Genomic DNA, 23,107 nt, shown 5'->3' with positions numbered 1-23,107 from the left:
GTGTGGTGACATGAATGGGGCTCATGTAAGGGAGTTTTTAAAGAACTCAAGACTACCCAGACAATCGCACAACATCGTCATCTGGAGCGTTTTGTGGCCCACGGTGAAGTTGAGGGATTTATAGATCATTTTAAGTTTTGTTCTGTGGGGATAATTAAGCAAATCTAACATTAATTATCCCCATGGTGACTATGTAAGCATTTCCTCTGTTTAGGGAAACAAGTTGAAATAATTTTACACAGTCTCCAATGTTTCCATCTTCCCCTGCAGGAAAAGTCAGTGTGTATCTTAGCCCCTTTCGTCTTTTTCATTTCACTGTTAATCTGTTACTGTTAATAAACTCAGATTTATTCCCACGCTGTTCATCTCACCTACTGCTGGTGTGTTTAACGCTGTTGACAGGAGGCTTTTTCTCTGCAGGACTCCAGCCTTCAGGGACGGAGAGGGAAGTGTAGCGTCTTTCTCCATATCGACAGATGTGTGTGAACACCGTGTGAAAGAGATGTTAATGATTTCTAATGAGGCGAGAGTGTTGCGTTAATGAAGCCACTGTGGGCTTTACAGGTTTATAGTGAAGGTGTGTCAGCAGTGGAGGTGGAAAACAAAGTCATTAGCTTTATTGGAAGTGTCTTCTTGGAGACAACACGCTGATTATGAATGACGCGAGAGAAAGACGCCATGAGTTAGACAAAAAGCACCAGTGACAGGACAAAGTGGATCCATAGTTTGTCAGGATGATGTGTGTTACTGTATTAATCACACTTTCCCTTTCTCTATCCTGCAGCTCTGCCCCTGCAGACAGAGACTCAGTCCATCCAGAATGGGGACAAGTCTTTGGGGAAAGACCATCTGACCCCAGACGACTCAGCCATCACAGATCTCTCTCCTAAAACAGACTCCAGCCCCAAAACCGAGACCCCCACCAAGACAGATGCCTCCTCCAAGACGGATGTCAGGCCATCTACCCCGGGCAGCAGCAGCAGCCCTCAGCCCAAGAAAGGTAGAGTTATGGATGTATTTGTCCTTAAGTATCTGTTGCATGTAGCTTGCAGAGGCAAAAATGGCAACATGGATATAAATCACATTTTCCCCAATTTTACACCATTAAATTTATTAGATTTAGATTAGTCAGTGAAACGTCAAACCCAAATTAGATCATGTGTAGATGATATAGTATGAATTAGCATAAATAAAAGAAATAACCTGGAGATGATATAAGTATTTAGATCAAAATACAAAACTATTATTAACACAGGCACTAAATGTTGTGTAACTTAACTGCAGCAGCAGTGAGCCTCTCCACAGAATCAGCATCAGCTGAGTCAAGACAAGCCTGTAGAGGGTTGTAGTACTGAACGCTGTCAGCAGTGAGTGCAGACAGTTAGGGTAATCCCAGAAGGTAAAACACTTGTCAGCCACTCAAGTCAGTTTGTAATACTATTTAAGATTGTAATGTTTTAATTTATATGGCTGAAAGTTAGTTTTTCGTAATGTGTGAAAGCCGAGTAGGCAGGAGAAGATGAAAGCTTTTGGCAGTGTCGGACTCATAATGTGAGCATATGGCTATTTCATGGAAGCAGTGCGTACCAATGTAAACTCGATTCATATCGAACTCGCAAAAATGCCAGTAGAAAAGTTGAATTCATATTTTTATGTACCTGGCTTTTTGTACACGTTCATTTTGATGTTGAAACAGGAGACGGGCTGTTCACAGACACTAGGACAAGAAAAAAGATCAGCCCATACAGTAACAGTCAGACGCGGCACCGGTGCATTAAGTGACGTCCCAGTGCCACAGGACCTGATGAAATTTATTTCTCATAGCGTCTGCACATCGGCCAGACTGAGGCCGTGTAGGAAACTCTCTGAAAAGGGGATTGGGCCGGGGGGGGGGGGGGGGTGAGTGATTCAGGTTGCCATGGAGACAGAAGTGCTGCAGGGCCTGCTGTGATTGGTTGAGAATACGCGGCATACATATTACATAGCACGAAGGAGAGCCACAAAAGGAGACGGGCTGAGCGAGCACCCCAGGGGTCCTGGTTTTCAACGGTGTGTGTGTGTACGGCTCTTCAGTCGTGGCTTTTCACAGCCAGTTTTAAGGCAGAAAGAGCTACACAAATCCTTGTGTTACACCACTGTGTCTTTCAAAGTGCCTCAGGATTCATGCTGATTATCACTGCAGATGAAGACGGCTGAAAACTAGATGTACCTCACCGTTGAAGCTGATCTGTACATGCAGTGTGGGAAGAGACGGAACTGCATTGACCTTGCAACTGAATCAGTGAATGAATCCTGCAGGTCTGAATTAAAACTTCATCTTAGGTCGTTATGTTTTCTCATTTAAAAAAAAAATCTCTGTTTTACAGTTCTGTAACATGCCATGGGTTTAGTTCAGACAAATGACAAAATAATTTAGTAATTTTTCAAATACCTCAGGTAATTTTGGTTTTATATTTCCAGGTTTGATTCTTTTTCCTCCACCCCAGTGTGATGGAAGTCAGTCGGATCTCATTTTGTGGTGTTCACAGCTTTGAAAAATGACATTTTAAAAAGTCTGCAGCTGCAAAAGTATCCAGAAACAATATCCTTGTTATTCTGGACAATCCACAGCCCTCACTGTCAACACTTTTCACTGGAACTGCTTTCGACGGAAGAAATTCTTTTCATCGATTTGAGCACCATAAACAAAATTCCCTTCACCTCATAAATATGTCAAAACCTTAGCTGATAAAAAACACCAATATCAATACCACTAAAGCTGAATGAAAAATATCCATCCATCCATTTTCTGCCACTCACCCTGCTGTGGTTTGCGGTGGCAGTAATCTGAGACCAAACACAGTTTTTTGACATCATCATGTTATATGACCTCTAACTTGTACCTCTTCTTCAAGTATGGTAGAACAGGCATCCCTCACCCCTGCCATCTCTCCAGGCTCCTCCTTGGGGATCCTCAGATGTTGCCAGGCCAGATGGGATATATAATCCCTCCAGGGTGTTCTGCGTCTGCCCTGTGGTCATATCTGAAAGCTTTGTATTTTCTTTTTCCCCACAGATTCGATGAGCTCGGAGCAACGACAGAAACTTGCCAAGGAGCGGAGGGAGGAGAGGGCCAGATACATCGGTAAGAAGTGGTAAAATAATACAGATATAAAGTATGTTGGGCAGAACTCTCATTTAACTTTGAACAAATTGGATTTTCATACAGAAAAAAACTGACGGTGATGCATGAAGCATGGATTTTATTGCCACTAACTTGATGCACGCACAAACTTCAATTCTATTTTTAACCTGGTACCAACTTCCCTCTTTCTACCTCTGTCACTCTGCTCTGACGTAACTGACGTCTCTTATTGTTTCTCCTTGCATGGCTCTCAGAACAACAAACTCAGCTGCAAGGTAAGGGGCTTCACTAAAACCCGCAGCGTTCGCAGCAGTCATGCCATTTGGGAATAATCAAGCTTGTGATGGGAATCCCATTTCCTTCCACTTCCCACTGCTCCGGCTTGAGCAGTCGTGCCCTTTCTTCTTCCTCCATGAATCAATTATTTGGTTTTCTGTCGTCATTCAGATGAAACCTGTGAACCCTGTGAACTGCCCTGTGCAGTTTCGCTTTTCACTTAAATGTTCCTGTTCGTGTAAAGCTTAAATTTATTTTGACTTTATGTTTCCTGCGTTCCCACCCAGCATGCATATCCCACACCTATAATCATGGTTTTACTTTGCGGCTGCAGAATAAAACTTTTTCTTATGAAAATATTGTTCTAGCCCAAAATCATGAAAGACTATATCTAGTTTTGAAACACAGGCCTTCTTCCTGTGGACGAAGGCCAAAGCGTGAGCAGCCAATCAGAGCAGAGCTTGGTGGGCGTTTCCCTGCAGAGACGTCCCTCGGAGCCTAAAGCACTTGGCGTGAAAAATGAGCAGTCATTACCGTGAACTGAGACCAGGCCTCTCAGACAGATTAGATTTAATTACTACTGTCATTAGCATCAATAATGTGGTGGTGCTGCAGCCGCAGCATGGTTCTTAAGGGAAATTCTGCTGCCTTTTTATCGATAATACCCGAGGTTTACTCAGCTTCAGCTGCTCTGAGATAAGTTTAGTTTGCTGCAGTTTGCTTCTCTGCGTAATTACATGGTACAATGGTACAGGCTTTTTTTCATGTTCAGCGTCCAGTTTGTTGTAAACAGTGTACACAAAATGGCATGTAGGTCACAAAACATGATGCTGACTGTATGTTTATCTGTTAAACAACAAATACATCGGAACATATTGTGAAGAACAGAGACTTGTTGTTATGTAACAGCAGCTTTCCACAAAGTATTCTGTGCAAATATAAATCTCTGCAAAAATGAGAATGTGAGAAGCGGTAACCCGACGTATTTTTCAATTCTGCCGAACAGAATGGAGACATAATTGGATTTTTTCAGGAATTGGATTTATGGAGGAGTGAAAAAGGCTTTCTTATTGTCAGTGAGGCTCACACTGGTGTGCCTCTTTGGCTCATTAGTGAAGATGAGCTGTAGAATACTGAACTAAATACAAAACACGTCTTTGCCTCACAAAAATTCACTGCTACATCCTGGCAGAGCTGAGCAGTCCACTAAAATGTATTCCTAATGCTATCTAACTTACTGCTCTATGAGTTAATATTATATAATATAGTTAGACATTTCATGCCATCTCTTTGGTTGGATCCAGCATGTAACCCACTCACATCATCCCCCACACCGAGCTTTTCATTGTTTTAACCTATAAATATGTTGTGGAAGCAAATTCAAGTGAAGAGAAAAATGTAAAACGATGTTATGAGGCAGACGGCAGTGCAGCTATTGTCCAACATAAAGGCAGTTTAATGTGATAGGACTGATTGCTGTTTAATTGTTCCTCCAAGAAATGAGCCACAGCAGCGGATGTGCAAAGAAACTGGCATCTGCTGGAGGGTGCTGTAAAACACAGTGGGAAACTTCTGCTTATTTACTGTTATCAGGATTACAGTATGATGAACACAGAGTCTTCCATCTGTTTCACCCATTCTGTGTTAGTGGTTGAGGCCTATTGAAAACTTTAAGTGATTATACTCTGTTAAATTTGAGTAATTAACTTTTCAATAACCTGCGTAAGACAATTTGGGCAAAGACATTATTTATTTAACTCATAACTTAAATCATTTTTAAATAACTACATTACCCATGTACTGGCTTTTATGTCTTTTCTCTTTGTGCCTGATAACGTTTGTGTTTTAGTGCCACGGCTTTAGGAAATGTCAGTCGTCCGTCCATACAGACATTCATGGTTCCCATGGGCTGAATCTTGTTCCCTCTAGCACCACCATGAGGTTGACATGACTATGTCAATCATTTGATTGATTGATTGATTGATGACGATATCTCAGACAAACATCATCCTCAACAACCTTTTATTTTCCACATTTCTCTTTCTCAGTTTTAGCTCACTTTAGCTTTCCTAATGTTGTTAATTGTTTTGTAACTTTCTTTTTTCTTAGCTTAATTGAGCCTTCATACATTGTCACCTGTTTTTTTTTTTACTGTTGTATTTGTGCTGTCTTGTGTAAAACTTGTGTTGCTGCCGCCCTGGCAAGGTCTGCCAGGTTACTAAACTCAGGGGGAATTACCTGTTTAAATAAAGTCAATGATTTAAAAAAAAATAATCTTTCTTTTCTGTCTGAAGTTTTGACTTCTCTTTCTGTGGTAACCCTACAGCGGCGAAGAAAGCCCAGTGGCTGGAGAAGGAGGAGAAGGCCCGGCGTCTGAGGGAGAGCCAGCTGGAGGAGCGCAGGAAGAAGCTGGAGGACCAGCGACTGAGGACTGAGAAACGCAGAGCTGCGCTGGAGGAGAAACAGAGACAGAAACTAGAAAAGAACAAGGTGGGAAAGATGCATGACAGCCACATTTAACTCAGGATATAGTAGCTCAAAGCCACTGATGAATGAAATCTGTAATGAACAAACTATGGTTAAACCCTTTGCAATACAAAGCTTGTCTCATGAGCTGATACGACTGAAATTGGTGGCAAATATTCAGAAACACAGGCACATTTCTTTTATTGCCAGACATAGAACTGTGTCCTGCTTTCCAAAATATTCCGTGTTAACTGACGTCAGGGCAGAAATCATCACCATGCCAGTGTTTATGCGAGAAAATGCCTTGTACAATTTTGACCACTGGAAAATTGCCTGTGTGACAGGGATTTGGTCCGATCTTGAATATCAGCTGCGATGCCAAGTGTTTCCTGCACACAGCCAATTTTCCACAGGGTCATGAAAGTAGATTTTTCTTTGGCTGGAATTTGGGTTAACAATTATTGATCACAGCAGTGGTTCCCAACCTCTTTGGCTTGCAACATCTTAAAATGAAAGGTCTTCTTTGTGACTTCTTGTCATAAGTCTAACTGCAGTTTGTTTCATTTAAAGGAATAGTTCAAACATTGTTCAAGATTTATCCTTAAGAAGTACCAACCCATCTGGTTGGGAACCACTGGATTACGCAGTTGTTTTGTCCACGTACGACTCTGATATTAAACAGTGAAATGATCTGTGATAGGTGTAAACATTTGCAAACACAGACTCAGGTTTGTTTTGGTCCTCCAGGAACGATATGAGGCAGCTATCAAGAGGTCCACCAAGAAGACGTGGGCCGAGATCCGCCAGCAGAGGTGGTCCTGGGCGGGTGGACTCAACCAGACCTCCCGCAGAGAAAGTGAGTTTCATGGCAACCACAACCACAATGACAGGAATATGTTACATCCTCACTGTAACTCAGGTCTTCGTGTTGAGCAACGCCTCACAGACTTTGACTCACTGGTCCGACTGATGCAATGCAAGGAAATAACTCGTCAAGGGTTTGATGTCATAAGGGCGGGGGGGGACAGCAGCAGATGACCTATACAGTAATTTATGATGTTAAACCTTTGTAATTCTTCAGTGAATGTCTCTGGGTTTTGCTTTTTTTTCGGGCAAAAGTTGGTTTCAAGTACCAATTTTCTCCATTTAAAAGTGATCACAGAGGCAGGAAGGCGAGCGAAAAGGTAGCTGTCATGGACATGTTTCATTAGATCAGCGGTGTGAGCGGCGTTTTCCACAGAGCTGTGGGCTAATTTTCCTTTTCAGACTGTCCTGTTACTGGTGTGTAGCACGTGACGAGCTGACACTGAGGTCAACGCAAGTTTCTCTCCCTTGAAGTGTGGAAGATCCTGAATGTGTGCGAGAGTGTGTTGAGAGTTCACGTAAATTTTTTGCAGCAGATAAAAGCGAAAAAGCTTTGAGTAGTTACTGTGATGTCTAACTATACCACTCCCTTCCCATACTTTCCTCAAAGTTCCTCCCCTTCTCCTCCATGTCTGATTTCAAATTAATCTCCCTCTGAACTGTAATGAGAAGCCAGTTTGACCTCAGAGAATGGTGAGTCCCTGCTCTCCTCCAGATCCAGACCGAGGGAGTCGGTCCTCGCACCCCGGCCTCCTTGTGAACAGTTGTTGTCTGTTGCGTTCTCTCCGGTGCAGGCAGATGCTCGGCCTCCACGGTCAACTTGCCGAGACAGGTGGACCCTGTCATTAACAACAGGCTGTCCAAGTCCTCTGCCACGCTCTGGAACTCCCCCAACAGAAGTAAGGACGACCCGACGTCAATGTCCACCAGGCTTCCTCCTCTTCCCTCCCCCCTTCCCCTCCTCTTCATCCCCCTCCACCCTCCTCTTCCCTTTTTTTTTTTTTATTATTATTATTATAACTGTCGTCTCTGGTGGCCTGCCTGCCTGCCTGTGCTTGGTGACTGGTCATTTACCACCTACTCCCCCACTCTTCTCACGCTCTCGGTCTCGTATGCATCGTGGTTTTTAATTTCAGTTGGTGGTTGTCATTGATTTGAGTCTCCTCTGCATTTTTGATCAGCCTCCCTTTCACCTCGACATCACTGAGCCATATTCTGTGATATATTTTGGTACGTGTGTTTCATAGGTTTTATAAGTTCACATCTTGTCTCGACACCTTCTTTTTTGGTTGTCCCCCTCCACTTTTACTGTTGGTGGTTTGATGTGGTGGTGGTGGTAATATTGGTGGTGGATATTAGTGTGACTGTTGAAAATGAACCAAGTATAGCAAATAAATGCACATGTATTGTATAATATGGTTTTAAGTATTATTTTGTGTAAATTCATAGCATGTTTATGTAGAGATTAAGCCTCTCTTGCGTGGTTATTGACTGCAGCGTATTGCTGCCAACGTGACAAAAAAAACGTTTGCTCAGTTTCTCATTATAACATGAAAAGTTTCGCTCTCTAATACAACCCACTTTGCAATATAACAACATCATTTTTCTAGATTTTTCTGCTTTTATGAAAAACCTTACTTGTCATAGCAACACATCACTTATACATTTTTCCAGAATTCAACAAATGCAACATGAAGTTTAAACAAGAAACTTTAATCAACATAAAAGCAACAGTTGTTGTGTTGTCCATACAAAAAAGACCAGGAGTCTGCAGCCATGCTAGCTGCTTTGTGAGGCTTACGTAGTGATGCATCATGCTGATGTTAAGCAAGTATAATGTTTACCATGTTCACCATCTTAGTTTAACATGTTCGTATGCTAGCATTTGCTAATTAGCCATGAATGTCAGTATAAAATTTCATAGTAATGACAAGAAATTCTGTTCTTAAAATTCACATTAAAATGGGAGATTTTTTATGCTGTAAAATGAAACTGAGCAACAGTTTTTTAGGCCGTGGCGGCAGCAATACACTGCCACAATAGATTTAATATTTAAATTAACTTGTTATATCAGACTCATTTCATCAGACCCCTGAGTTGCCACATGTACATGAGCAGCGCTGTCTTCATCTCAGATTCGTCACGCCTCATAACATGTGTCATTGTAGATCGTGTCGCCCACAGTGCAATCAGCAGTTCGGCTCCAAGCTCCTCCGTCGCCACAATAGAGACTCAGATTTCTTGCTTGATCGTCACTAATATAGATCCTCTGATACTGCAGACACATGAAAGGACAATTTGGAGCTGAATCATATTTCTGCAGGGGCCATGGTCAATATCAGAGCTGGTGTTTCTGGCCTTGGGTGATGATCTGCACAGTGTAGCAGTAAAAGTGTGGAGGAGGGTAGGTGACGTTTACAGATCCAGGCATCAATCCACCTCCAGGTGAACAGTCGATCACCAGGCAGCAGCTCGGCCTCCTCTTGCCGCATTGGAGAAGAAAGAGGAGGAGGGAAACCACTGTTGCCTAGCAACAAGAAGGAGGTAGTCGGGTTATCAGTTAGTCATAAAACATGTTGTGAAAATGATCCGTCCAGCGTACAGCGGAGGTGCTGCTGTTAGAGAGCGACCTGTCAATGATGCAAGGAGCGTTTGGTAAACATCAACAAAACTCACACCTCGTGTTGTTTGTGGCAGCGCTGTTGTGATTGCACTATTATGTCATCAGTGTTTGTAGGTATCATGCATACGTCTGTTGTGATACGCTGCAACAGAGCATTGAGAAGAAGCTGAAGACGTAAATATCCATTGGCAACAAAACAAAAAAAACATCTTTGCACAGCATGTTGTCAGTTGAAGTTTTTGTTGTAAGGGACAGGAAATCCACACGAACTGGACTTGCTGTCGTAACTTGTTAGATCTCATGTTTGCGATGGTACATTCTGTGTCCATCTGTTTGCGTTTGTCGCCTGTGCACTTGTGTGTTTTATGTTGTATTTTACTGTGGAATGAGCCTTTTTAAAGGAGCAGAACTGTAACTGTAAACTAACTTAAAAAGAAAACAAAACCAGTGAGATGCCTCCAAAGACTTCAGCTTATTATTTAATGGACACATGTGAGAGCAGTATCAATCGTCCCTTCCGGCACAAAGTATTGAAAGTAAAATGACTTGATATGCGGTCGAATGGCTGCTGTCTCTGTTATGTTATCAGAACGTTTTCAAAGATTCCAAACATGACAGACTGAATTTTGGAGAAAGTTAAAATGATGAACAAAAAATCTATAATATTACTGAGTTTGAATATTTCACTCAGTGTAAACATCACATAGCTTTAGTGAAGATATTCAGCTAGAATATACATGGTTGACACTAACACAGTGTGGAATAAGATGATTTTAACCACATTAAAGGGAACATATGTTTGTCATATGTTTTGGGGCTTACATATAAGAAGCGTTTTAATGGTGTAGCTAGTCAAGGTTAAATTTTTAATCTGCAATGCAACTCGTAACTATAGCTGTTAAATAAATATAGTGGAGGGAAAAGAACAATAAAGTAAAGTGCCCCAAAACTGTACTGAAGTGTAGAACTTGAGTAAATGTGGAGTTCTGGTCAGGGCAGGGTCTAAAGGAAGAAAGTTGTTAGAAAATGCTGCACTGCAGTGGTTGTTTCTGTATTTCAGATACTGCTGAGGAAGTTTGAGCTCTGCGTCCTCTTTATGGTATTCTGTGTGAAGAGTCTCAGAGTGTGAGCTCTCACTCTGCATCACTTATTTGTATGTTTCTCCTTCTCTTCCCTTATGGGATTTTCTAATAATTGTCTTGTGATATGTAAAATTCACTCAGAGGCATCTGAAGTTTCTAACAAATATTTTCAGACTGATTTCTGCCAAAGGTTAATCTGACATTTGTCAGTTTGCTTTGCTGATGAGAGAATGATTGATTGGTGTATGTGTTGTTGTTTTTTTCCATCCGTCATTACAGTGCATTATTACATGTTATATCCTGCTGTTGCTGGACGTCGTATGTGTTGAATCTTCATCACATGACACTCAGTAACAGTAACAGATACACAGAATGGTGTTTAGTTCAGAGCAGTGTGTGTTGCTTATAGGACAAACAGCACTAATGCTGAACTCACCAGAAACTGACAGGCCTTTGCACTGCTCTGGGTTTGATTGAGGTCGAGTAAACAGAAACTTTGGTGTGATGTGTTTTTGAGTGGTAAGTAATGAAAATTAACTTGAGTTTGCTCCTCTGTGTTTGGTTATCTAATGTCTGGTACTGTGTGTAACATGTAGACCAAAGTTCGGTCATTCAACTGGTATGGCTTTCCTGTATCTTTGAGTCTGAGTGTGTCTGATTGCCAGACTGGAGTGTGAGGTATACTGACCTTTTGTAGAAGCAGTAATAATCTCAATGATGAATAAAATATCAGTGGGTGGGGCAAGTCAAATTTGCCAGTTAGCTTACTGGTGAAAAACTGTTTTTTTTTTTTTTGGTTCCACCTCCTGATTGTCCAAATCAACCAGCGAGATTATTTATGCTTCCTGAGCAGCGGAGAAATGAAATGTCTCTGGCTGTGCATTCAGGTGCTGTTGGAAAGATCTGTATGTTTTGGGGTTTTTTTTTTTTTTTTTTGCATTTTACTCTTGTTCAGTTTTGTCCGAAAAATCAAACCTGGAAGACACGTTGCCTTTGATTTTTAGATGTTTTGATGACTTGTCTGCCTTAACAGTTACATGTTAAAAAGCTGTTTATTTACCTTTGACAGAGGCAAAGTTTTATCTTCTTTTTTACCGTCGTAACCTGGTAACATTTCCTCAGACTTTCCATCCTCATCATCCTACTGTGTTATTTAGTTTTTATGATGTTTTCAGCAGCACATGAATGCAGTGCACAAACTCCACTCTGCATCAGACTGAGGCAGACTGTAGTCAGAGTGTGTGAATGTGTGTGTGTGAGAGAGAGAAGAGAGGTTTTGCTGCAGTATCTTCAGCAAGGAGCGGTACATCTCCCGCAGTGTGTGTGTGTGTGTGTGTGCGACAGTGCACATGTACAGATGTGACGGTGTTTCTGTGTGTAAGACGAGTATCTCCTGTATGTTCACATCCGTGCAGTGTGTGTATCTGTGTACTGTAACAGTAACCCGACACTGACAGCACCCTCTTGTGTCAGCCCGCAGTCTGCGTCTGAGCCCCTGGGAGAGCCGCATCGTGGAGAGGCTCATGACGCCGACGCTGTCCTTCCTGGCCCGCAGTCGCAGCGCCGCCACCCTCCTCAACAACAGCGACTCTCGTGAGTATCGGACCCCAACCAGATCTTTCTGCTCAGTGTGGCTCATAACGTACATTAGTAAATAACAGAACTCAACATCTTTTATCACCCTTCTCTCAATGTTTCAGCTTTTATCCCCCCCTTTAATCATTGATTAATCTGTCAAATGCACACTACAGCTTTACAGATCCAGAAGGGATGTATTTGAATGTTTTGTCTGGTCAACAATCTTTAATGATTAATCGATTATTAAAATAGTTGTCGATGAGTCGATAGTTGTTGATTCCTGAGGGGAAATGGGGGATTGCTGCACTAAAGAATAAAGCTACAAAAGGCACTAATGGGTAACAATAAAAAAAGATGATAAAACTTGTGAATGAAATCAATAAGACTGCAGCAAAAACAATAAAATAAGACACCTCCTCCTCAGCTATCATTACTTTACCTGTCAGCTGGATTTGAATGATTGTCTGGTAGCATGTTGTGTGTCCTCGCTGAGAGGCGTTTTATCACTCTGCATGGTGTGTATGTGTGTGGGGGCCCTGACCTCGGCCCTGCTGCCGCTCTCTGCATGTTTATGTCTCACTCAGACTCTCACCACTGCTCCCGTTCAGCCTCTGCCAGCCCGCTCAACGCCTGCTCCCATCACCACCCACACCAGAACACCGCAGAGCGCTGGAGGGTCTCCTCCGCCAGCACGCCGGACATTACCCAGCGTCAGCGCAGACGAAACTCCACACCGGTAGGTGGTGAACACAAACTGTGCACATGACGACCGTCATTTACACATACATGCACACCCGCGTGGTGTTATCCATCATCTTTGGGTCTGTGTTGCTCAGTGCTTTTTTTTTGACAACAATGTTTTGTCGACCCATCCATCCAAAAGTTCCGTGGGATGTTTGTCATCTTCACTGAAAAACACCCCAGTGAAATCTTTCTGGTGGGTCAGCTCTTTAATCTGAAACGACCCACTGAACCTGAAACTTAGATTTGAATTTAAAGCTGCACTAATCAGGACGATTTTGTAACAGTAAAATCACAGTTAGCTGTTCACCAGCTGGTTGAACCACATATTTCTTTCAGGAGTCATCGGAAACCAAAACTGAGCTAAAAGGAGTGTGAATATTGGATTTCAGTTTGCCTGAAACACGGCTCCATATGAATGACAATGTGTGAATAGGCAGCTGTTTGCTACAGTAAAAGGTTTGCCAGCTTTAGATGATAATATCAGCGCACACAGCTGCCCCCAAGTGGTCAAAAGAAAACCAACAAATGCAAATTTAATTTTAGAAATCATTTTAAAGGACCATAATGTCACAATTAAACTATAACTTAATTAAACACTAAATAATGTGTGTATAGGAAATAAACTGTCATGCCAGGTTTAAAGACAGTTGCTCTTTGTTCTGTAACACTGTCAGGTGACAACATGGACATTTAGCACATGTATCAGCCTTAGCCTGAGGTGATAACTGGTTGCTTGTGTCACCTCTTTCTTCAAGGTGGATAAAAAGAAGAAAGAGAAGAAAGACAAGGAGAGGGAGAATGAAAAAGAGAAGAACGCTCTGACGAAAGAGAAAGTGCAGAAGAAGAGACAGACGACATCACCTGCCACTACGACCACAAGATCCAGGCCAGAGACCAGGTATCGTCTGCTCGGATAAACTGTCTTGTACCAGTCACGTGGACCAATATATCTCTAATCTGTAGTTTTAATCTGAAATCAATTCTAAATGGAGGACTCAGCTTATGCAGAAGAGAGGCTGAGAGAAAGAAACAGAGAGAGAAGGAGTTCATGTGTCCTCATGCTTTATCCTTGGAGCAGGTTAATGTCTGACAGATGGTCCAAGGTGCTATAATCTAACTACTAAAAGAGACTCTGCTGGACACTGTTCAGTCAGCAGTCTGCCAGCAGCTTGTCTGTTTGGGAGAGGGTGGGGAGCATGTGGACAGAATTGGGTTTTCCTGACTGATGCACAAAAAAAAAAAAGATGGCTTCCTGCCTCTCCTACTCTCACGTTACAACCCCCCCCCCCCCCCCCCCCCCCTCAGCCAAAGAGTCACGGTGACCGAATGTGGAGTTTCAGATGGAGTCAGTCATATCTTCCACCTGACCTAGTTATGGGCTTTATGCTCTGAACAGGAAACCTCATTACCTTTTCCTACACTGCTTTGAAATCTCATCTCCTATGCCACCAACCCTCTCTCTCTTCTCTTTGACTCTTTCTCCTGCTCATATTTCATCACCATTACCATCTCCTCTCTCCTCCTCAGCACCCCAAAACCCAAAAACCGACCTCCGTCACCTGCTGCCCCCAAAAGTCGGCCTTTGTCTCCCTTGGTGCCAGCAGCAGCAGCCTCCAAGACACCCGTGGGCAAGAAGACACCACCTCCTGGCACTAAGTCCCGGCCCAAACGGGCCCAGACGCCGGCCAGGGTACAGCCCCAGACGGTCACTGCAGTCGCCGTGGAAACAGGCCAGGAACCCCAGCAGCCCGACACCCCAGAGGAGAAAAAGAGTGAGTGTTGTTTCCATGGAGACAATATCCAGGCTTCAAGGTGACCTGGAGGTTTTGGCCGACATTCGTGTTGAAGTGTAAATTCCAGTGTGAACACACACACACACACTCACAGGATCACTGCAGAGTGTGTGTGTCAGGGGTGTCTTCTGACTGTCCAGCTGTCAAAAAAGTCAATGAAAAATTTAGACATTCTCATAGGAGTAAACTTCACAAGCAGGAGCACATTTTTTTGTTTTGTTTTGTCAACCTTGGCTCACCCTGGGTTTTTCAGGCTACATACACGCTCTTCCTCCTGAGTGTCTGATGAATGGTGAAGCTAACTTTGTCTGGACTCAACCTGACAGGAAGTTCTGCAGACATAAATACTGTCACCTCTTCTGCAGTGTGTGAAACTATAATGCTCCTCTGAAAACGTGCCAGAAATTGTTGACACATACTGGACATTAACAAGTCCAGTATCTGCTTTCTACTACATTATAGTGTGCATGCAAGAAATAGCATTTTTTTTTTCTTTTTTAAATCCCTGACTTTGTGTTCACTTGTTAATCGTTTCAAGTTTCATTTTGACGTGTCTGTTTTGAATAAATTAGATTCACTGTGGCTGTGGACATGATGCGGTGTCCTTTGGTTTCTGATTTCGTTCTCTGTATAACTTGTGTTTATTTGTGAATATATTGGCTGCCGTCCAAACTGCCCCTGCAGAGGGGTTTACTGAAGAACACAGCATCACCTGTTCTCTTTGTTTTCTCTCTAACAGACTCCAGTAACGTTCCTGCCATCGTGGTGTCCTCTGCACCGGTCACACCTCCTTCCCTCAGCCCCCCGGTTGTGTCAGCAGCTTCTGCTGTTGTGCCAAGCGTAGAGTCGGCTGCCTCAGCCGCTTCTCCTGCAACAGCCTCCAACAGTAATCCTGCTCCTTCGGCTACACCCACCACTGCCACCGCTGCTGCTGCCTCCCCAGCTGCACCGATCAGCAAGCCGTCAGCAGGCACCAACGACCCGGAGGAGGCTGCTCGAGCCCTGGCGGAGAAACGTCGACAAGCTCGAGAGCAGCGGGAGAGAGAGGAGCAGGAGCGTCTGGAGCAGGAGCAAAGGAACAGGTCAGACTCAGAGTCAACATCAATCTCAGTCTGTTGCCAAGGTCGTGTCAACAACACGCCTTGTTATTCATCATATAATGTCATACAAAATACATGAACACCGCGTGACAGCGGTTTCATTTGTAATTAATTTCATCATCAAAATTAAAACAAAACGAAATTTGACCAAATAAGAGAAAAACCTTTCAATATGATGTAACTCAATACAACAGTCCTGCAATAACAACAACGTCTTCTAAACTTTCATTGTATTGCATCACACTGTAGGTTTATTTTGGCCCTCCCTAGAAGTTAACTCACTGAAATAATTATTAGTATTATTATTATAGATATGTTTTTCTTTTTAGTAACGCTTTATTTCACTAGTCCTTGATGTCCTGATTATTTTTCCTGGAAACAGTTGTGTCATTTGATTATAGGAAAGATTTCAATGGAAGAATGGCTCCATTTAAACCCAAAAAAGTAAAAAAAAATAAATAAAATGAATGATCTTAATTCATTAGTTACTGGAAGCTCTGTTATTGTCATTTATTGTTTATGCTGCCTGCAGTCAAATTTCATTTTTTTATAAGTTCAGCTGATCTGCTGTGCACTGACTAACAAACTCTAGTTACTCTAGAAGTTAACTGTTGTTTACTTAATTATTTGCAATTGTACAATTTGAACACTTTCTATCCCCTGGGAACACTGTACAAAAATTATTAGACAATAATAATTATTAGGAAATAACAGAATATAAAGAAGGACTTTTTTTTTTACAGTGGAAGTGAAGATCTCAAGGAGTTTTTATTTAAAGTTCACTTAAAAGAAGGATATTATTCATGTTTTCATCATTGTAGTGGCCTAATCAAACAAATTGTGCATTAAGCCGCATTCAAGAGGGGCACATGAATCAACATACAGCAGCTGAGGCCTTTTGCTTATATAATAAAAAAGGGAGCACAAATCTTAATAAATTCACAGTACGAGTCAGATGTAGAACATAATCGCTTCCAAATAAAAACAGGAAATCTGAGCTACCTCTTAAGTGCAAAGAGGGGAGGTAGATTCTCTTAAAATAACCCCTTTAGCTATAAAACATTTAAGGCTGCTGGGTTCAGTCAAATGGCAGTGTTAGGGTCAGAACAGCCCAAAATGGCACATAGACACTCTGGGTCAACTTGTGTTTCTTGTATTTTTGAGAGTTCAGCATCTATACAGGATTACATGCAAATGTACAATATGAGCATGTGCATACTGTTTGTAATGCACACTATGCACATCTTTTTAGGATCCTGCGGGAGGAGGCGATGGCCCGGGAGGCCGAGGAGAGGAAGCGCAGAGAGGAGGAGGCTCGATTCATGGCTGAGCAGCAGCGTCTGAGAGACGAAGCCCAGAGAGCTCAAGAGGAGAAGGAGGCGCAGGAGAGAGCCAAAGCCGAGCAGGAGGAGAACGAGAGGGTTCAGAGACAGGTCAGTGAGCAGCAACAGTCCAGAATCTGAGGACTTCCTTACATCTTACAGGCGTCATGTTGTTTGTTTATTGCCTATGTGCACTTGAACTTGTTTCTGGCACTGTTACTTCTCCTTAAAAATAATAATGTATGCATGCACTTGTTTCCAGCATTTAAAGAAGGAATAGCTAATATAAGTGTACATGCCATACATATTTTAAATAGGTTAAAATTTTCTCTTAGTCCTTTTTTTTAAATGATTTAATTCCTTATGGACAATTGGACAAAGCAGTTGTTTTTAAAGGAACAGTTTGAACAGTTTTTTTTAATAAACAGAGTAGGTGAGAAGACCAAGGAAGAACTAGTTCAGCACATAACCAGTAAAACCACAACTTGCCGTTTTGACAGTTTTGTTTTTGTACGGATTAAGCAAATGAGATATAACATGATTATTATTGAGCTGCTGATATCTAGTGGGAATCAAACCCTCGACCCGGTGTTTAACTCTCTCTGCTGTCAGTGAGACAGATCATCACTTCTTGTTAACTGTAAATACTCGAGGCACTGAAAACCCTTTAATTTTCCATTAACCAACACGAATCTCTGTGATCCCCACATGGAGTAAGCCCATTTACCATCTGGGCAGATTAGTGCATACGTGCTGTCAAGTGAGGGGGGGGGGTACTTTACTGTACATGAGCCCAAACATCAGGCCCTTGGTCTGACTGCCACACCCCCCTGACTGTCTGGCATCTGGGCAGATTAAAGGGGGAGAATATGTGTTGCTGTCACGGACGATGTGTGTCATGCGTGAGCCCTAATAGTCAGAGAGCCCCTTGTCTGCCCGGGCAGATGCCAGCTGGTGACCTCCATAGTGGTGATGAGCAGAGGCTGTAGGGAGCCATTGTGATCGGGGAGATAGTGACAGGCCTGTGTTGCCTCTGTCTCGTACGCTCAGCTCTGCAGTGGGCTGATAGTCGGATAAGCAGCGTCAGTGTACGCCATGCCTGAAGCACTCAGCTATGCTCGACTCGCCTTTTTAGCCTCAATTGGACCATTGTTCCACCCCGACAGCAAAACTCACTGGAGACTGGAGAGGCCTCATATATTTTAGATCTCGCTTCAGTTCAAGTGTCGCGCTCTCTGTATGGAAACAGTCTGAAAGCTAACATCATGTATGACTGTTTAAGATTTATTTCCATAAAGGCTGCAGCTGTTTTGCCCTCGACAGATGTGATTTATTCACACATCATAATTTGTGTTTTCATTGTCGACTTTAACACATCTGTTTAGTTGGTGTTGAGTCTAAATACCCAGTGAAGCATGTAATGGAGTTATTCAGATAATATCAACCTGGGCCTGAAGGCTGCAGAGCAGACTTAGCGTATGCTGCCCCCTGGTGGCTAATACTTTGTTTTCATGTTCAGTTAATTCACACACACAGACATAAATGGTAAATGGCTGCATTTATGCAGTACAGCACTTCAATTCAGAGCAGTATGAATTATCTCTCATTCACCCATTCACGCACACATCAACGGCAGCAAGCTAACATGAAAGGGCAATTAGGGTTACTTTCTTGCCCAGGGACACTTCGACAGGTGGACAGGAGAAGCTGGAGCTGGCTTGAACAGCCAACCCTGGGATTAGTGTATGACCTGCTTCACCTCCTGAGCCACAGCAGAATGTCGGTTTTGTCTCAGGCATCAGAGGGAGAGACAAAAAAACCCCAGTGTGAACGCTGTTTATTTACACGTATATTCATGCACGTTTTATTCACACTTACATACGCATACACACATTTTTGAGGTGAATTCAATGAAGTCTTTTGCTAAGGGCTGCTCTGGCAAGAGGGACAGAATTCCTGCCAAAGCCGTGCCTCTTCCATGTTATGAGCTTAGTAAATAACATGTTATAATGAAATTGGTCCATTTGCTGTCCATATGTCCAACACAAACACAACACAATTGTCTTCTAAATTTCTCCATTGTTAATAAACTAACCCTCAAAAGTATATTTAATATAATTAATAAGATAATACTTAATATATCAAAATTACACATTGGCAGCTGTAAATAAAAATATAAGATAATATAAGAAAATATAAGAAGATATAAGAATTTTTTCTCCAAAACATAGAGAGGAGTCCTGAGTATGTGTCCCACACACACTGCTGCCCATGAAGCTTATTCTTTGTGAGAACAAACTGTTCATGTGAATGTATCTACATTTTTATGTGTATAACTCAGATCGTCAATCATGAGAACAGTGTTTAACTGTTAACTGTTAACTCTCATTTACAGTTTAACACGGTAAATGAGACCGAAACTGTAAAAAGTGGGTTTAAACACCATGGTTTTTCACCAAGCATGCTATTTAAGCTGTGGATGGACAGTTTGACAGTTGTCAGCTGCTTTGTGTTTCCTCTTTATGAAAATCAACTCAACGGCATCTGAGGTGTCACCCAATGTGCAACAGAGCATTTTTCAACTTTCTTTTGTAGCATGCTGCTTCCTCTTGTCTGCTTGTTAAGCTCAGTCTTGTCTGTTTGAGAGTAATCACCCGAAATAAAACTTTATTATGTAATTAGTTGTAGTCTTCATATTTCTGTTTTTGTTTTCTTTCTTCAGAGGGAGGAGGCTGAAGCCAAAGCCCGCGAGGAGGCCGAGCGTCAGCGCATAGAGAGGGAGAAACACTTCCAGAAAGAAGAGCAGGAGCGACTGGAGAGGAAGAAGGTGAGGACAAAGAGAGAAAAAAAACTACATCTTAAGAGTTCGGAAAGTCACACAGGTCACACTCAGGTTCACCCCGGTACTTCCTTCCTTTGAAAAACATCAGCAGCTAACTCACTGATCTCTCTGTCTGATCCTCTCAGCGGCTTGAGGAGATCATGAAGAGGACTCGGAAAAGTGATGCAGGAGATAAGGTCAGTGTGATTCATTTTAAACTAAGACAAAGTTAAACTTTGTCTGGTCTTGTTGAAATAACAGACGTTTTTTTGTTCTTTGTCATCACAGAAAGACGTCAAAACCTCACCACAGGTCAACGGCAAGGACGCAGAGCTCAGTAAAGGTGACTGTCATGTATCATGATAATTTTCTGTTGTCCCATATCCCCAAAGCAATCAAGATCTTATCTTATGATCTGATCTTTTCTCATTAATTTGTCTCTAATCTTTCTGTAGCTCCTGGGAACCTGCAGAGTTCCAGCGCAGCGGTCCTCAGCCCGTCGCAAGGTGTTTCTGGTCCTGTCGTGAATGGCGTCCAGCCCACCGCTCACCAAAATGGCGTCTCGGCCAACGGAGAGGCAGCGGACTTTGAGGAGATCATCCAGCTGAACAACAGCGGTAACCCCGGTCAACAACAGAGTGGGCTGGTCGGCGAGCCGATCCTGGCGTTCGAGGGGGGAGAGCCCTACCTGATGAAAACAGGCCCAATGAAGCCTCAGCATGTCGCAGGTGCAGTAATGAGACACCAGATAAGACTGTGATGACAGAGCAGAGACGCGTGCTCTGTGGCTGAATTAATCACTCTTTGCTGACTGTATGGAGCATTTTGAAAAAGTGAACTCTACTTAAACTTAAAAATATAAAAACATTATTTATGTAAAAGTGTAGAGACATACTGCAGCATTTCTAATTCATTTCTGTAACATACTGTAAGGTATCTCAGAAGTGCCATTTGTTTTGTCGTACTAGAATGTCAAAGGCGGTACGATAGTTGATCCTGAGACGTGTTTCAAGTGTTTTGGTTGTGTTTGATTAATTGTTGCTGAATGTTGGTTGAAATTTGTAAAAATGAAAATCTAATTGACTAATTGTTTCAGCTCTGATATAAAACAGCTGTATACATAGTTATAGTAATAAAAAAAAAGTCCAAATTACAGGTTTCATGCCTGCCTATGCTGCTGTAATACAAAACTTTCCTCCTTCAGCTCACCTCTGTTACTGCTGTTGTCTTTCTCCGCAGAGGTCCTGTGAGTCCCCACACATCCATGGAGACGCGCCTTATGTCTCTGCTTGAGCTATGAGATTTCATGCCACACCACAGCGGCTTATAAAAATCGTGTGCCAAACAAACAATGGACTGCGCTGAATTCACATCTACAGTTTCTGCCGCAGAGAGACAAAGAGGAGGAGATAAACTCTGCCTTGGAAAAAGAAAATACTCATCTGAAATATATATATAAATATATATATATAAAAATGCAACAACAAGTATTCTCTGTCTCCACCGCGTGTTATGGTGCAGCATCTGTCAAGTTTTATTGAAATGTCACATGCAGATTTTATGGTGCACCTTAAAGATGACTGACTGTGTAACAAATTTTAGAAAAGCATAAGACCTTGGAAATACATAATATTTGACAATGGCTGTTATTATTACTGTCGTTATGATATTGTTAATGTTATCTTCAGTTGAACAATGTGTGTGTGTGTTTGTTGTTTTTGTCTTGAATTATTGAGTTATTTAACATGGGGAGCATTGTGAGGACTGGCCACAGACAGTGTATGTAAATGTATAATGAGCCTGGCTGCCTAGGCCTCCTGTTACAGGGGATCTGTGAAATAAAGCTTTATGAAAGGGACCGGCCTCTGTGCATTCATTTGTTGGATGTTACACCTTCAGCTAACAACTAAAAACAACTGACACTGTGAATTCATGTTAAAAATCTAATATTTTGCAGAACATCTATTTTTAACCAAGTGTTTCGGCACTGTGGTATTACTACTTTTACTTCTCCCACCACTGAGTTTAACCACAGGCTGTGTGAGTTAACCACATACTGTGTGTGCATATGACATTATGTTCACACTGTGAGTTAAAGAGTTTACTACTGTTTTGGCACTATTTTTTACTGTACTGGCAGCACTGCTTTCAAACACATGAGGAGCTGAGATATACATCGTCTCCAGTCAGCCAGTGTTACTCCTTGGTCAGAGTTTTATTAAGGTGCAGTGCCCCCCCCTCCCCTCCCTCAGTAAAGATGCTGAATGTCTCTGGAAAAGTGCATTTCATGTATAAAATGAATGACCAGAAACTAACAGGTTCCCACTGTTTTCAGTGACAGCCTGTGTTTGTTTGGCTGTGTGGCTTTGGGTTGCACAGAGAAGAGAACTGACCCCAGCCAGCTCTGAGGTGTAGTCCAGCCAGAGGATCAAAGATGTGTGCATGGGATTTTCTGTCCACTCGCTATAATGCACTCTAGCAATCAAATGTCAGAAGCCTTGTGGTCTTTCTTGTTCTCCCTTCACCCCTAGGTAACTTCGTCCTCAAACAGAGCTCTCATTGCTGCAGCCGCCAATCGGCTTCAGCCGCAGTGCATCTGTCACAGGGTCGTGAGCATATCGAATGTCCAACAAAATGCACTGGACCTTGTTTCACTGTGATCCTGCTGCCATTTGGCACAGAGATGTGACTGTGGACATGTTGTTTGTATCTATTTGCTTTGGTTTGGTTTGGATGGTGATTTTATAATTAGAAAGCTTACTCACACGCAATCCAACTCAACTCTGCATACAAAGAGTCTCTCTGCCTCAGCCCACATTATGAATAATGGGACCCCATTCACTTCTCTGAGTAAAGCTACACTGCAGTTCATAGTACTGTTGTGTTCTATTGTTTGCCACATCAGTGGGCGTTTACATGGCAGTGTTACTCAAGTTCCACCTGAACACCGCATTCAGGTTCTTCCAAGTTTTAACTTCCTATGTAATTCAGGTAATTTATATGGTGCGAAGCACTGAACTTGGTATTTACTCATGGGGCATCAAGAGCCGGTCTAAGGCTCTAGTTTGATGTCTGAAATGTCTGAATAAGTACAAAGGCGTACTGTAATCGTCGATTAGTATGATTTTGAGTGAAATTTCTCAAAAACTATTGCATGAATTGACCTGAAATTTGGTACAGATGTTCATGTCCCCCTCTGGATGAACTCACAACTTTGGTGATCCCTCAGCTTATCCTCGAGCACCATTATCAATCAAAAGCTTTATGACCAAATACCTGCCAAGCTAATGGCATTCCCCTCAGTACTTTGTGTT

The 23,107-nt window shown here is 42.4% G+C and overlaps 1 protein-coding gene across 5 annotated transcripts in view; it reads left to right on the top strand.

Annotated features, from left to right (window-relative positions):
- LOC121191476 (MAP7 domain-containing protein 1-like) overlaps positions 1-21,651 on the top strand; it is a 33,718-nt gene extending 12,067 nt beyond the window's left edge. For 2 of the 5 annotated variants that reach the window (XM_041052627.1, XM_041052628.1), the window contains exons 2-17: positions 785-1,000; positions 3,056-3,124; positions 5,727-5,890; positions 6,614-6,722; positions 7,525-7,629; positions 11,909-12,028; positions 12,598-12,749; positions 13,513-13,655; positions 14,285-14,529; positions 15,290-15,632; positions 16,903-17,083; positions 19,695-19,799; positions 19,940-19,990; positions 20,082-20,136; positions 20,249-20,521; positions 21,033-21,651. In XM_041052627.1, coding sequence (XP_040908561.1) covers positions 785-1,000; positions 3,056-3,124; positions 5,727-5,890; positions 6,614-6,722; positions 7,525-7,629; positions 11,909-12,028; positions 12,598-12,749; positions 13,513-13,655; positions 14,285-14,529; positions 15,290-15,632; positions 16,903-17,083; positions 19,695-19,799; positions 19,940-19,990; positions 20,082-20,136; positions 20,249-20,521; positions 21,033-21,043 — 2,342 coding nt within the window. In that variant the 3' untranslated portion in view covers positions 21,044-21,651. The remainder of the gene's footprint in view (positions 1-784; positions 1,001-3,055; positions 3,125-5,726; positions 5,891-6,613; positions 6,723-7,524; positions 7,630-11,908; positions 12,029-12,597; positions 12,750-13,512; positions 13,656-14,284; positions 14,530-15,289; positions 15,633-16,902; positions 17,084-19,694; positions 19,800-19,939; positions 19,991-20,081; positions 20,137-20,248; positions 20,522-21,032) is intronic. The other 3 variants (XM_041052629.1, XM_041052631.1, XM_041052630.1) reach the window with 3 other exon arrangements.
- The last annotated feature ends 1,456 nt before the right edge of the window (positions 21,652-23,107 follow it).

Source organism: Toxotes jaculatrix, chromosome 13 (genome assembly GCF_017976425.1).
Source record: "Toxotes jaculatrix isolate fToxJac2 chromosome 13, fToxJac2.pri, whole genome shotgun sequence".
Taxonomy (NCBI): Eukaryota; Metazoa; Chordata; class Actinopteri; family Toxotidae; genus Toxotes; species Toxotes jaculatrix.
Note: the sequence above shows the minus strand (reverse complement) of the source record. Positions and strands in the feature narration are given on the sequence as shown.